This window comes from Brassica napus, chromosome C9, assembly GCF_020379485.1.
Source record: "Brassica napus cultivar Da-Ae chromosome C9, Da-Ae, whole genome shotgun sequence".
NCBI classification, from domain to species: Eukaryota; Viridiplantae; Streptophyta; class Magnoliopsida; order Brassicales; family Brassicaceae; genus Brassica; species Brassica napus.
This window is the reverse complement of record NC_063452.1, coordinates 41,192,010-41,206,777: the sequence shown is the minus strand read 5'-3', so window position 1 is coordinate 41,206,777 and position 14,768 is coordinate 41,192,010. Positions and strand designations below refer to the sequence as shown.

The following is a 14,768-nucleotide window of genomic DNA, read 5'->3' as shown; positions in this document are numbered from 1 at the left end:
AACTTTTAATGTGAGATTTTTAATAGTTTTAATAATTTATAACCGTTCTTGAATATTCATTGCAAATTTCAAAATTAAATTTTTAAGTCTTCAAGTTTTTTTTAATGAAAATTTTGAAATTAAAATATTTTTGAATTTTTATATGGTATATACAAAGAGAAACAAAATGAGCGATAAAAAGAGAGATAGACATGTAATCAAAAAGAGAGAGATAATCAGTTATCTAAGCATTCATATAATTACATAAACATAATATATGCTATTCCTATATGAGGAAATATAAATTATACAAATATAACTATAAATCTAAAAATCTATACTATATTAAAAGGGTTATATGAGGAGTAGAGAGTGTGTCCACGTCAGATTAAAAAATCGACCAATTGGAAAAGAGCTTTTCGCCACGTCAGACACGCAATGTCCAAAAGCGAGTCTCGGCCCTTTTTCTTTTCGTATGGGTTTTATGAAAATATGAAAATTATCACTCTGGCCCATTCCAGCCCAGGTAGAGAACATAGGGATAAGCTTTTATCGTTTCACGCTTGAGTTTCTCCTCCAACTTTTCCACTTCATCTTCTCCGATGTATAGATTTGCTTGCTTTGCCAAACTTTATCAACCATTCTTCAATGTTCTATCCACTTTCCCTTGATCCTTCTCCTATATAAATTTCTATGTACAAAACTAAATCCACCCAAAATCAAAACATACTCTGAAGAAGTTACATCCATCGACACTTTAGTCTAAACCTATCTGCACGATCTCTTCTTCTACTCCGCGACCGTCAAATAAAAAATGCAATTCCTCCGGTAAAAGCTCAGTCATGGTCGAAGTTCCTTCACCGCTGAATCATCATCATCCAGGTTCTTACCTTGTGACGTCTCTCACCTTTGTCGATCCATCGAGAATCTCCTGTAAAAAAACTCAGTTCCCGTTGATGGAGAGATTGTGAAGAAGGTTGGTCAATCTGTTTCCTGTAGGTAAAAGATTTATGTGTTGTTGTGCTAGAACTGTTTCAGATTTCAAGTGATTGGTCTTCTGAAGAACTATGCTTTTGTGTGCGAGGTATATAATTCACTTACAAACTTTATCTTACATAGATAAGATTCCAGATTTGGTGTTTGGGTTTATATGTGACATTTGAACTTATGTGTGATTTTTAAGCACAACGAGTGTTTGGGAATAAATGGACTGAGATACAAAGGTGGATTCAGGCAGGTAGAATATCAGCTCTAATGGTGCTTCAAGTCATGATTGTAGGATCAATCATTAATGTTTTATACTTCTCTATGTTTGTAGAAAGGATAAGGCTGTGAACAGGTTTACGAGACTTCGTGTGAAGAGAGCCAACCATGAACCTATGGCTAGCGAGAACAACTCAAACAAGAAAAGAATGTTCTTCTTACAATATGAAACTTCTATTGCCAATAGAACAAGGATCTAGCTCCATGTAAGGTCTGATTCTTTTCCTTTTCTATTCTCCAAAGTTGTGATCAAGCCTTTCTCTGACTTGAAATTTGTGTTTAGTTCTTCTCTTCTAGGATATATGCCTAAGATTACACGTTATGTCTCCACAGTGAGTTATTTATGAGCATCACAAGGTGGAAACTTTCCTCACTCCCTCATGAGTGACTGAAGGACAATCTAAAACTATTAGCCTGGACAAGCAAAAGTTAACAATCCTCTTTGACAACCCCAACATCTGGTACTCACTTATACTACTTCTTCAAGTTCCCCGTTTAAACTTCAAGGTAATTTTTTCTTATTGTTCTGTTTCTATTGACCATAGAAAATGGAAGGAAAAAACCTTTTGCTGGATCCTTTTCATGCAGAAGGAATCGTCCGTCAGAAAATGTAAGAGATCTATATTAATTGGCTTCCTTATCTGCTTAATTTTAGTTTGGACAGTGGTGTTGACAAGAAGCGAAGAGGTGGGAGCTTAGCGCCTAGCGCCATGGCGGTACAAAGCGAGCGCTTTGTCTACCTGCAACAGAACAAGGTAACCTGCAAAACCACTTTTATATATATATATATATATATATTAGTATATTACGTAAAACTTAAGAAAGACAAGTAAGAAATAAAAAACACCAACTTCATATAATAAAACAGAAAGGTTCAAATAGCAAAACACTGAAAATACCAAATGCAAACACCAAATTCAAAAGCAAATAAAACACCAAATCAAAAGCAAATAAAAACACCAATCCGAGTAGAATCTCTACTCAGATTCAGAACCACTCTCCTCATACTCCAATTCCAAATCCTTCCAGAAGCTACCATCTTCCTTTCCTAACTCTTCTTCAACGTCATCATCTTCATCAACCAATTCCAAATGAGGAGCTGATGTACCATAGCGCTTGCTCTGAGTTGAAGAAGTAGCTATTCCTTTCCCTTTGTTGTTCTTAGCTGAATGAGGAGTCTTCGCTCCTCTAGTACCATAGCTTGGTTCTTCAGCTCCGGCTGCTTCACTCACCAAAGTCCAAGTCAGGTCCACATCATCATGGACGAAAGCATCATCTTCATCATTAGTGGGGTTGTGAATACCCTCCTCTACACGCCTAATACGTGGGAAGAGTATATACTTTTAGATATACTAAATATTCTGACAAAACCGTTTTGTTAAGTGTACATTTTTAAGCAAATCTTCTTTTTTTGTGTAGGCACAACTAAACGCCGCTTTTAGCGCTCTATGGATATTGCAAAAGCGAGGAAAAAGCGAGAAAAGCTAGGGATCTATGTACCTCGCCTGGCAAGGGTGTCCCTAAGCGTTGAGGGCATCGCCTTGGGCGCCTTAGCGCCATGGCGACAAAAACTCTCGCTTTTTCGAACCAAGTTGATGAGTGAGTCTCTCTGTCTGAATATGTAGAGGAATTGTGCTCATGAAAGGAAGCATCACTATTTAACATTATTCTAATCCAAGTTAAAGCTAAAAGTAACTTCTAATGCTAATAAATATATATTACATATTTGAGCTAGGGGTTGAAACGGTGGCTATTGATGCAGCCAAAGACATGGTACTGTCAAAGGAACAATGGATGTTAAAGAACTTGTGCTTTTACTGGCCAAAAACTCAATGAACCATCAATCTCTTCTTCTGGTCAAAGACTGTGCCACCCCTCCCGCCTTAAAGAAAGAAGTCTCGGCTGCAGGAGAAAGAGACAAAGAAGGAAGGGAAGTTGGAGAGAAGAAAACAGAGGGTGGCTAGAAGAAGAAAGAAGTTGGAGCTGGCAGGAAGAAGAAGAAAGAAGCCAGGCACGGTGAGAAGAAGTGACTCCCTGGTCAAATCATTGTCACATGAAAGATTATAAGTTCATACAAGTATATGCAGTCTTAAAATTTTCTGACGGGCATCTCTATAACTATAATTTTCAACTACTACCAAAATAAAACTTGAAAGGAACGAGAAAGATTGTATACACTCTAATCTAATAAAGTTTTAACTATTATTCTTAATCTTTAATTATGCTCAACTCTTTTTACAGTAATGCAATTATAAAATATATGTACTTTTTTTTAATTTATGTTTTTCTTATTGAGTACTCTTTCTTATTTCGGTTCCATGAAGAATTTAAAGGAAAATAGTAGTACCATCTGTTAATAGCCTGTCCAAAAATTTAACTTATAACTGGTATAAATTACGAGAAACAAAGAATCTGTGGTAATTTTTTTACTTCAACATAATTACCAATTAGAACCATAAATTGTACAAAAGAATTAACCACCATTTTTATTATTTAGTTTTCTTAGCTAAACAATTAAATATGATCTCCGTAATATGCTTTCTTTCATGGCTTCCCTTCTTGAACAATATTCTCTGTACGGAGACTGCAAGCAAGGGTATGTCTCAGTTTTTTTTGCCTGCAACGTCCTTAGATCTCTTAATCCCAGTCAGCTCCAAAATCACATCTTAATCCAGTCACTGGAGTTATTATAACAAAGAATCATTAAAACTACAAACCAACTTAAAAAAAAAGACTAAGGTCTTTTAGAAAAGGCCGAGATTCTTAATTTAGAGTAATTGTTGGTTTAATATGATTTAAATATCAAGTTTTGGTAATGGTTCGTTTAAAAAATTTGTTCTTTAGTTTGGTCTGGTTTGGACAATGATATTATTTTACGTTTGGATCAATTTTTTTGATTCAATTTTATTTATGTTAAGAAACTGTTCAATTTGATATTAGAACTCAATGATTCTATAGTGAAAACAAAGTTTAAATCAGTTGTAAATATTACAATTGTTTTATACAAAAAAATTAAATCACAAAATGTATTTAAATGATAACCATATTTTGTTAGTTTTTACTCATCTTACTTATTATACTATATATATGATTTTAAATTGTTATATACAAGATAATGAATACGTACATACAAACAAATTTTATTTTTTACGAATTTAATGTTATAGTCGATTGTAATATATATACACGGCTTATGTTCATAAATATAAACCTTTTTAAGTTAACTTAAAACTATACGAATACACCCGGAATCCCTAGTTATATTAACGCCTGCACAACGTGTGTGGAGACAATCCACCTAGTAAACTATTAACTAAGGGCCCATTAATATATTTTTTAACTTAAGGCCCTTTGTAAATTTCTTATTCGTTAAGCGATGGACATGTCAAGGCTTCGAGTCTGTTGTGAGGAAGCTAGCTAATGTGACCATAGACTGGCATCCATGTTCATGATTCATTAGTTAGCTCTTGTGGTACTTATGGATTTTTACAAGTGACATTATTGTTTATAATTTGACTTCCAACTGTTACCATTTTCTTTTATAATCTCAATCTTTTTCATTGATTTTAAACCATTTATGAAGATTAATTATTTTATTATTTTATGCAGATACCATTACATGTGATCAAATTATTTCATATTTGATGCATGCTTAGTAACAACAACATTTGTTGTTAGTAGCACACCTGCCATATAAAAATTGATTCAGACGTCTACACATACCATCGCAGAGTCTCTCCCCTGACTTCCAAAATGCACACTGATTGTATGTGAAGCATTTTATTTCTTGACCGTCATCTATTTCACCACATATATAATAGTAATAATCATTAATACAACATATATATTCATATAAAGAGGATAAATAATGTACATATTTAACAAGTAGGGGTAATATAGTAAGTTATTACCAGAAGGACTAGCAGATGGAGCACAATGAGTAGGCGGGCTAGCATATGTATTACAATGAACATCAGATGTGACACAAAGGATAGTAAAAACAAATGCGATTAAAATTTTGTTGGTGATAGCCATTTGTATGTATTTTCTTGATTTTCTGATTTTTGTTTGTGTAGGATAATTATATATAGGGATTGTGTAGTCAACATAAAATATGTTTTCCTTGTCAATTATAGAAAAAACATAATCCACCAATTTATTTCTATAGAGAATAATAGTCAAAAGAAATACAAAAAGAATGATTTTCTTACCTAATTACATTTGAACATTAGTGAAATGGTATTAATTATTTTCCACAATTAAATACCATGTAGCATCTTGTGCTAGTATTTGCCGATTATAAATTTCTAATAATTTCAGTTTGAAGTAGTTAATTACCCCCCCCCCCCCCCCCCAATAAGTTTCACGAACACAATTTTACTTTCTAAACCAAACTTTACTTTATACTTTGACCAAAGCTTAATAAACTATGAATTTAAGTCTTCATCATTTAATTGGTAAAATAATTAATATGAACATTCTTCTAAGAAAGAGGCATATCCTCAAAATAGCCAATAATGAAGTCTATATTAATAAGGCGAAAAACCCTTTTTCACAAGATGCCAATTTAGCATTACTTTTTCCTCCAGCTGCCATGTGAATCATGATTTAAAAATAGATTTATTTTCTAAATTACTGAAAATAAGAATTAAGTATAAGACATTGATTTTGACATAATTAACTAACTAACATTTAACCTTTTTTCAGCCGGTTATATCCTCATCTTTTGCAAGTAACTTATGGTAGAGAGAAAAAGTAGATGATATGGTTGGTTGTAAAACTCAACTATTAATTATAACACCACCCACTAACACGACACGTTGTTTACCACATAAATATCCATCCGAGTTTTCTATACCATATCGTCATCATAGGACTCCAAATCTATTCACAACTCCTAAATATTAAACTTTATTCCAAATTCCAACTCCTAAATATTAAACCCTAAACATCACTCATCCATCTAAATACTAAATCTTAAACTCTACTTACTGAACCCTAAACATAAATATAAAACCTAACCCAATTATCAAAATCTGAAACTAGTACATAATATTATGTAATATTAAACTATACTTTATAAGTATGAATTATAGGATAGACTTGGACTTGTAAACTAGAAATTGGTATATAATGAATTTGTCAAACAACCGATAGTGATAGTAGTACTCATCGTACATGTGTAGGTGATTGAGTCGGAGTAACAAGAAATATATATGTTTGTCAATATCAGTAGAGATGTAAGTGTTATTCCATTTCTTGCGTATGTATAGAAATACAATAACGAGTTCATACTATTTAGTTTGGTAATTTGACGTGTTCTACCACTAGTCAATGAACGAGTAATTATTTACAACAATTAAATAAAAATAGAACATGAAAAATTATTTATTATTTATTAATGAACATGAAGAAATAGAGAAATGTAGAAACTAAAGGTCACAACAGATTGTTCATTTTCATAGATATAGCATAGAAATACAAGAGTGAGAGGAGACTATATCTGAAATAGTATAGTAACATTATATAAATAGTAACACTAAAGAAAACATACTATACTATAACTCTCTTCCACCGCATATAGTATAGCCGGCGAGTTCATCTTCTGTACATCTTCCTCTTTTTTAGACATGACGATACACGCATGAAGTTGTGTAGCGCCATCGTTGTTGTCACCAGCTTAATCCACTTGACAAGATCATACTTTAAATGCTTACGATCCAAAATCCTCCATTTTGCTTTCCATACTCCAAATTTCCCCTCAATCACTGATCGCAGACCTTAATGCTTTCGGTTGAACAACTCCCTTGCGCTAACCGGTGGTCCTCCTCTAGCAAACTGACCAAGATGATATCGCATACTACGATGCGGACCAAGATAGCCTGTCCTGGTCGGATATCCGGAGTCAAGTAGATAATACTTTCCAGGAGGAGGATGTGGGAAAGAAGCGTCATTCCTCGCACAATGAGTCAAAACCTTGGTATCATGTGCTCTACCAGGTACACCGAGATATGTATATATGAACTTCATATCGAAGTTACATATAGAAAGAACATTCATTGTAGGATCTTGCTTTCTGCCTTGTATGCTTCTGCATTTTGATTTGGAGGGAGTACCGGGACATGAGTTCCATCAACTGCTCCAATACAATCTCTGAAATAAGGCCAATACCGATCATCATTCCTCAAAACCGGATTGACTCTTGTAAACTCGCCTTCTTGTGGTCTTAGTGTATCCTCTACAAACTTGAGAAGAGCACTCAAGACATCATCAAGCTTCCTTTGTACCGTATCCAATGATCTTTGATACCTTGCACTAATATCCCGCTTCGTCTTATCTTGACCAACAACCTCGAGAAAAATCGCAATAGATTCTCAATGTAGACATTGTGAGACTCTTTCAATCCATATCGCTCAGTTACGATCTTGCACAAAGCTTCAAAAGAATGTCATAACATTGTTGATCAGATTCATACATAAGTTGTTGAACATGACGCCATCCTGCTCCTCAGTCTGTTCTTTGACTCAATCTCTCACTTATAGCCACATCAAATAAACCAAGTTCATCATTATAATCATCATCTTCATCTTCCAATATCCATCTTTCAAGCATCTACAAAGCCATCAAAAGGAGATTGTTATTACACCAGCAACATGAAATTTGCTAACAAATCAACAACAAAGCCATTACACGCAAAACAAATGAGATTATAACTTGTGTAACATCCAGCTCATTCTACAATATTCAGTGAATCATTCTTATTAACACAACAACCAAAACCTCTTGAACTTGAGAGGGTCTGAACTTGAGAGTGTGAGCTTGAGACGAGAGAGCCTGCAAGGATATAACCTCAAGAGACTAAAGACAGTGCTTAGTCTAGAGGTTCCAAAATCAAGCTATCAGATTATATCAAGCTAAAATGCGAGTAACCAACAAACCCATCAGATTATATCAAGCTAAAACGTCAATAACCAGAACACAGAAGATCTTATACAAACCCATCAGAGAAACCAATTACACAAACCTGAGAAAGAAGCTAAGAAAGAAGCAATAACATAAGACTCGTACACCAAACATTCAGTAGGTTATCAACTAATCAATCAAAATCTCATCATTCATTTGCATAAACACGGAATCAAAAACACTTACCACTCAGAACAGAGACAATTACCACTGAGCAAGCTATAGAGCGATAGGCAGCTGCAAATAGTCAAAGTCAAACTCTCTAAGAAGGTCAATGAGGTTCTTACTCTGCAAGTGGTTTTTCCTGCACAACATTAAAAGTTCACGTAAGAAGTCATTGAACAAACAACTCTATACACTTGAAAGAGCACGATCATAACAAAGCTATAGAACATACGAAGCCGTTTTGGAGTTTACCCAAATAAAACCAAACAAAATAAAGATAGACTAACTCATATCTTGACATTGAAACCATTGATGTTAACTACACAAGTTGTTTCAACACAAGCCCTAATGCAGTCCAAAGATGCCATATGATAGTGAAGATAAGACCAACATCAAATGAACGTTCATACTAGATGCTCATTAGTGGTTTACAAAGAACAATAAGCAATAAGCAAGTGCATGTTTACAAAGAACAATAATCATAAGAGAAAAACAGACAAGGAAACATCAAGACATGGCAAAAACAACCCAGAGCAACATACCTTAAGATTAACCTTGAGAGGGTCTGAGGTTCGTCAAGAGAGTGTGAATCTGATACGTTCAATGTTTAGAACAGAGACCAACTATCAAAGAGAGAGAGAGTTAAACCAAACAGAGAAAGTTACCCCAAAGAGAGAGAGCTCAGAGATGGGTAGATCGAGAGAGAGAGCTCAGAAATATTGGAGCTCGAAGATGCATCATGGAGTTCGTCAGAGCTTGAGATGTGTCAATGGAGTTCGAGATGCGTTTATCGAAGAAAGATAGAGCAGTTGCGTCTATTAGTTATGTTTTTTTCAAATAATGAATTAGGTCAAGGGTAAAATCGTAATTATAGTAAGTAAACGCAGCTTTTTTTACTCAGTCGCTGATAATTCTGGCGTCCAGATTTTGCAGACACCAGACGTAGCGTTTGGACGCAGCGTCTAGACGTAGCGTTTGGACGCAGCATCTAGACGCAGTAACGGCACGAACAAGATTTGAAAAAAAAATTTGACGCAGCCGCAGCCGCAGATGGCTACGGCAACCAAACGAACAGCATTCTCTTCATCACCATAGCGTCTTTACGTCTACAGCTCTAGGAATACCTTTTCCTCGATCTCCCATTTCTCCAATTGAAAACTCCATAACAATCAAACAAAGTCGTCTCCATCAATGCATATTCGATCAGTTATAAACATACATAAAAATGATTATAAATTACCTTGACGAACACATTAACACTGAGTTTATACAATATCGAATTCACAATTTTAGAGTCTTTGTTGGTTTATGTCGAACAAAATGGGGAAAAAGAGGTAAGATGTTATTTAAAGACGACACAAAACGACGTTGTTTGCGTCAATAAGCAAAAACAACTTCATTTTGTTAAGCTATTGAAACTTTATCATGTCATAGTGATAACTGACTCATACACCTTTTACGGTTGATTAACTCTAAGCTAATCAAAATCTTTTTTTTTTTTGGTTTTATGGTTATGAGTTCGCCTAGTTTGAATTAGAATTATGATGAGATCATATTTCATCACTAGACTTTTGTTCGAGTCATATTTAACATGATGAAAATTGTTCAAGTCCAAATAGACCATTTTTCTCTATCAATTAGTTGTTGAATTATTTATTTTAATAGTAAGGAAATTACCTAAAAAATTATACCAAAATTTAACTTTGATTAGAGCTTTTATTTATGGCTAATTTTTTTGCTGATGAATAAAAATAGAAAATAATTGGTATTATTTTTATTTTATGAATAATAATTATATATATAAAATATTTTTACAAAAACTTAAATTACAAATATATCTAAAATATTTTATAAAATTATATTTATAATGGCCATCATATCGAACTAAATAACACAACCTTGCTTGTTCCGATAATTCATTAGTTTTGTTGGTAACATTGTTGCAAAATATTTGGTTACATAATTTTTAGGGAAATTTGACCTTATGTCTATAGCAACCCAGAAAAATAAGATTCTAACCATAGCAGATTTTAGGGTACGATATTGTGCATATTTTATGTATAATGCCCAAAATATCTCACTATGCGCGTGAGAAATTGTAGGATCCACCGTCTCTTTACTTTTCGATAACCTCTGAAAACTTTGCAAATGACCACAATTTCCTATCGAGACGAAGGAATCAAGGTAAGTCCGATAAGATTGAAGAGCATGGTAGTCTCTCTCAAAATTTTCGAAATCATCTCACTGTGTGTTACATGCACTTACATTGGAACCACCATTTTTTTTTTGCAGATCCAGTTTTAATGGTTTTAAGAAGATGAAGAATCAGATGATTGACTGAATTGGAGAAGATAAACAGTAGTTTTGTGTAATGTATTATATTCTATTTTATATTCAAAGTATAGTATGTTACGATTCTCTTCTTGCTCTTTGGCAAATTGTATCTCTTTCGCCTTCTGACTTTTCTCCTTCATTACTCCATTAGCTCCATTGTGTTTTTCTTCAGTACCATCGCCACTCATCGCCATCCCAGAGTCAGATGCTGAATTGCATTTGAGAAGTAGAACAATGCTCTCTATTAGTATGTTTAATTCTATACTATTGTAACAAATAGAATAGAACGAAAAGTCAGAAAAATGTTAAAAGTTGCGCTGGAATGAATCGTCTGTTTAGAGTTCTCTAAAGATATAAAAATTCATATTTACTGCGTACAATTTCTTTTCAGGAACAATCCATTTTGATGAAGAATATATATCAATTCTTGCATAAATTATTGTAAATATTATAGTATACTATTCTATTTTATTGTCAAAATATAGCATATATCAATATCTCTTATTCTCTTTTGTTTCTAGTCTGCATTTTCTTCCCCACCATTTTCTTTTCTTAACTTATTTTCGTCTTCCTTTCATCCTTACTAGTTTTCTCTCTCAGCAACAATGCAATTATTTTTTCTTGCCAACATAATTTGTATTATAGTTGTTATAGTACTAGTATAAAGTAATTGCAACAATGCAAATAAGTTTTGTTGCAATACTATTTATTCAATATAACAGTATAATATATATCATGTTAATTGTGCGTATCATGTCTAAGGCCGTCATTTTTTTTCTTGTTCATTCCCCTCGAACATATCATTGTCACCATCACTACTACTGATTGTTTCATCGCCGCCGTCATCTTCTCTTCCACCACAGTCACCACCCGTCATCTCTTCCACCTCTAGTGTACAAACGTACCCACTATAGTGGCCTCCACTTGAACCACTTATTATGTATTCTCCAACAAACTGTTTTCCCATAGCAACTCCGGCAGACTATACTATATCACATATAGTATACTAAAATTTCCACCCTTATTGTTCTTATATGTCATGTTAGCATATATATGTCTCGTACACAGTACAATCCAACACTTTCAAATCTTTTATGGTCACCATTGCTATAAGATTTATCTTATTGCATTGAAGTCCACCTTTGCGCCCCAGAAACACCTAGGTTGATGGTCTCTTTAGCTTTTGTAGTGCTAATACTACATCATATATATTATAGTATAGTGTTGCCTATCGTGTAATACACTTATAAAAACGTTGTGTTTCCAATTACGTGAATATAGTAAGCTAATTGTTACGGTCGAAATGTACCACTCTCTTTATCTTCACGCGCACGCGAGTGCAAGACGAAAAATGTCAAGATTTGGAAAAAGCTATACTCAACCGGTACCGGTTTGATAAACCAAATTGTCAGTAAAGAGAACATAATTGCGCAAAACATGAAAACTCGGATAGATGATCAAAGCAAACCCCAGACGATGATTCAAGAAAAATATACGAAGAGATACCAAAATCTAAAGGTAGCAGAAGCCCTCTCGAATAATCATCTCTACCCATTTGCTTGCAATGAACTGAGCTCCATTATAGATCTTGGTTACTCTCAATTACCCAAAGACCTCAAAGCTTTCATCTTTCGAGATTGTCTCTCCGCTTTTCGTCTTCTTCCCGAGTAAGTTTTTCTTCTACATCTCTGAAATGTGTACTCATTGATGATTTGGGTATGCTTTTTTTTCTGTATGAAAATTCATCTCAATTGTGATAAGTAAATAACCAAAGTTTTGAACTTTCAGCCAACCCTCAAGTAGATGATCGAGTCTGATTGGTGATTATATAATTTGCAAGAATAAATGTTTTGTTTAAAAAGGGTAGAATGTTGTTGTGTTTTTTTTCTAAAACATAACACTTTAGCAACTTTGCTTTGTCCTGAAGAAGCAGAACATGATTCAGTCTTATGGTTCCTTTATATGTTGTTAGAAAAAGCAAACCAAAGTTGGCAACTTTCTTTGATTCTAGAATAGCAGCCAAGCATGAAGCAGAGGAATAAGCCTTAGTTTGGGTTTTTAGGGAGTTGTTCTTCGAATGGTTTTATTTCAATACCAGTAATAGATTACAGGCGTCACTGATTCTTTGCATATGCGTTGTCATTTAGCATTTGCTTTGTCAATTTGCTTGTTAATAAAGCTAGAATGTTCTGTTTCTTTGAATCTGACAATGAGACAGACTACTCATCAAGTGCACTTTATTCTTATAATTTATCTCTCGGTTTCATGAAATCTATGTTTCATCTCCTCTATCTAACAGTTTCAGCTTATATATTTATATTTATTTTTCTCATTTAGCATGAACACATCAGCTGCTGTTTCAGCGGCTAACCTTCTCGTCAAGAGCGTGGAATCAGCATTCCCTAAACAGAAGAAGAACTTAGCCATTGTAGAGTTTAAGCAGGCAAAAGTAGCACTTAAGAGACGCACTAAGGGCCATGACGAACATATAGGTATGTTTTTCTACTTATCTTTCTGTAAATCTCCTCTTTAATTACCCTGAGATTATCCCTCTTTTTCCCCCAGATTTGCCTTCACTTCCGCAAGATATCCTTGTTCATATCTTCAGTTTCCTTGATGTATATTCCTTACTCTCCTCATCCCAAGTCTCTCGGTACTACTTTCTCCTGTATTTTGCACATTCTTTTTTCTTGCTTTTTTACTTATATGTTATTCTTGTAGCTCATGGAACCAAGCAACGTCTGAAGGCTCTCTGTGGCGTTCACTATTTGATCTTCACTTCAGTCACAAAGTCTCGATTCATATTCATCCCGGTTTTGACTGGAGAGAAGCCTTTAAGAACGAATATATCTGTAAGGGTTTTATCTTCTCTCTTTCTTTTTTTTTTTTTAAAACGCTTTCTCTATGTACAATTCGTAAAGTATGCATTTTCTTTGCGTAACCGTGCAGTGTATAAATCATCAAAGATGTTAAGATCTGGTCGGGGATACTGCAGTTACTGCGACTCCGTTGTTTGGCACGACAACTTGAGATGTCCGAAGAAACAATGTCGGTTGAAATCAGGCAAGAAGCCACTCGACCTCATGTTAACTCACCAGGTATAAGCTTCTTCCTCCTTCAAGAAATGTTTCTCGTGGCTCTTGTAGGGCAAGCTATCTATATATGCCTTTGGTGGTTTTGATTCTTCACAGGTTGTTAACTATTTACTGGGGACAACGAGTTCGTCCGATGAAAGTGATTCGGAGGATGAGGCTGTCCGTGGACTATGGGCTTATCCAACGCTACAGTAGCTTCGTAGCTTTACCAAATTATCATATCTGTGTGTAAATTCTTTTACTCATATGCACATTCGTATTCTGAGACAAAAACAAACATCTCTTTCTCGCTTGGGCTTGTAGGCTCACGAGGGTCTTGGGCCCATCTGTTAATATGAATTTTTTTTTGGTAAACTACAGTATAACTTCTTTCAAGTAAAACTCCATGAATTAATCATTTTTTTCTGAAAGAAATCAATTAATCATAACAAATAACATGAATTAGACTTTCAAAGACGCGCCACATTACAAAAAGTAGATCAATTACCAAAAACCGAGATGACTAACCATCCAAAAAACGATAGAAACGAACGAAACAGAAAAAAGTACCAAAAAAGTAATTTAAGAATTTGAGATGGGTATAGAAACGCAGATACAAAGGAAAAAAAATAAAAAAGAATTCATTCATCCCCTTGGATTATTCCAATCAAATGGATATGTTTTAAACTTAAAACTAGATGTGATCCACGCTTTCGAAGCGTAGAATCATTTTTCTCTAAATTTTTTATTTAAAAGTAATAAATATTTGTACAACTTAATATTTTCATGGATCTTATGGTTGTTTATAACCAATTTCAATATAATTGTCTTTTTTCTTTATTATTATTATTATTATTATATTATTATTATTATTATGTTTACAAAATATTAACTAATTTTGTAATAAATTTTAGAAATTAAAAATGAACATTGTCCAGGGTTTTTGTTTTGGGGTTTAGATTACTGGGCTAGTCATTAGAATACAATAAT

At 34.0% G+C, this 14,768-nt stretch overlaps 1 protein-coding gene and 2 long non-coding RNA genes across 9 annotated transcripts; 2 read left to right on the top strand and 1 right to left on the bottom strand.

The window, feature by feature from the left end:
- Positions 1-207: 207 nt before the first annotated feature.
- Positions 208-3,461, top strand: LOC125593213. Of its 7 annotated transcripts, none has more exons than XR_007329168.1 (8): positions 208-861; positions 979-1,063; positions 1,163-1,216; positions 1,298-1,453; positions 1,526-1,703; positions 1,788-1,997; positions 2,662-2,841; positions 2,978-3,461. It is a non-coding gene; the product is annotated as an uncharacterized LOC125593213 (long non-coding RNA). The 7 variants fall into 7 exon arrangements; XR_007329167.1 differs by having other exon boundaries at positions 213-1,063; positions 1,788-1,852; positions 1,920-1,997; XR_007329172.1 differs by having other exon boundaries at positions 214-1,063; positions 1,576-1,703; positions 1,788-1,852; positions 1,920-1,997.
- Positions 3,462-4,784: 1,323 nt separating this feature from the next.
- LOC111210727 lies at positions 4,785-8,509 on the bottom strand. Its single transcript, XR_002661972.2, has 2 exons — positions 5,154-8,509; positions 4,785-5,040 (listed from the first exon to the last, which is right to left on the bottom strand). It is a non-coding gene; the product is annotated as an uncharacterized LOC111210727 (long non-coding RNA).
- Positions 8,510-12,119: 3,610 nt separating this feature from the next.
- On the top strand, positions 12,120-14,156 carry LOC106441117 (F-box protein At5g52880). Its single transcript, XM_013882907.3, has 6 exons — positions 12,120-12,371; positions 13,042-13,196; positions 13,270-13,357; positions 13,426-13,556; positions 13,654-13,802; positions 13,896-14,156. Exons 1-6 carry the CDS (start codon positions 12,142-12,144, stop codon positions 13,992-13,994), a joined length of 852 nt encoding a protein of 283 aa, XP_013738361.1. The 5' UTR covers positions 12,120-12,141; the 3' UTR covers positions 13,995-14,156.
- The last annotated feature ends 612 nt before the right edge of the window (positions 14,157-14,768 follow it).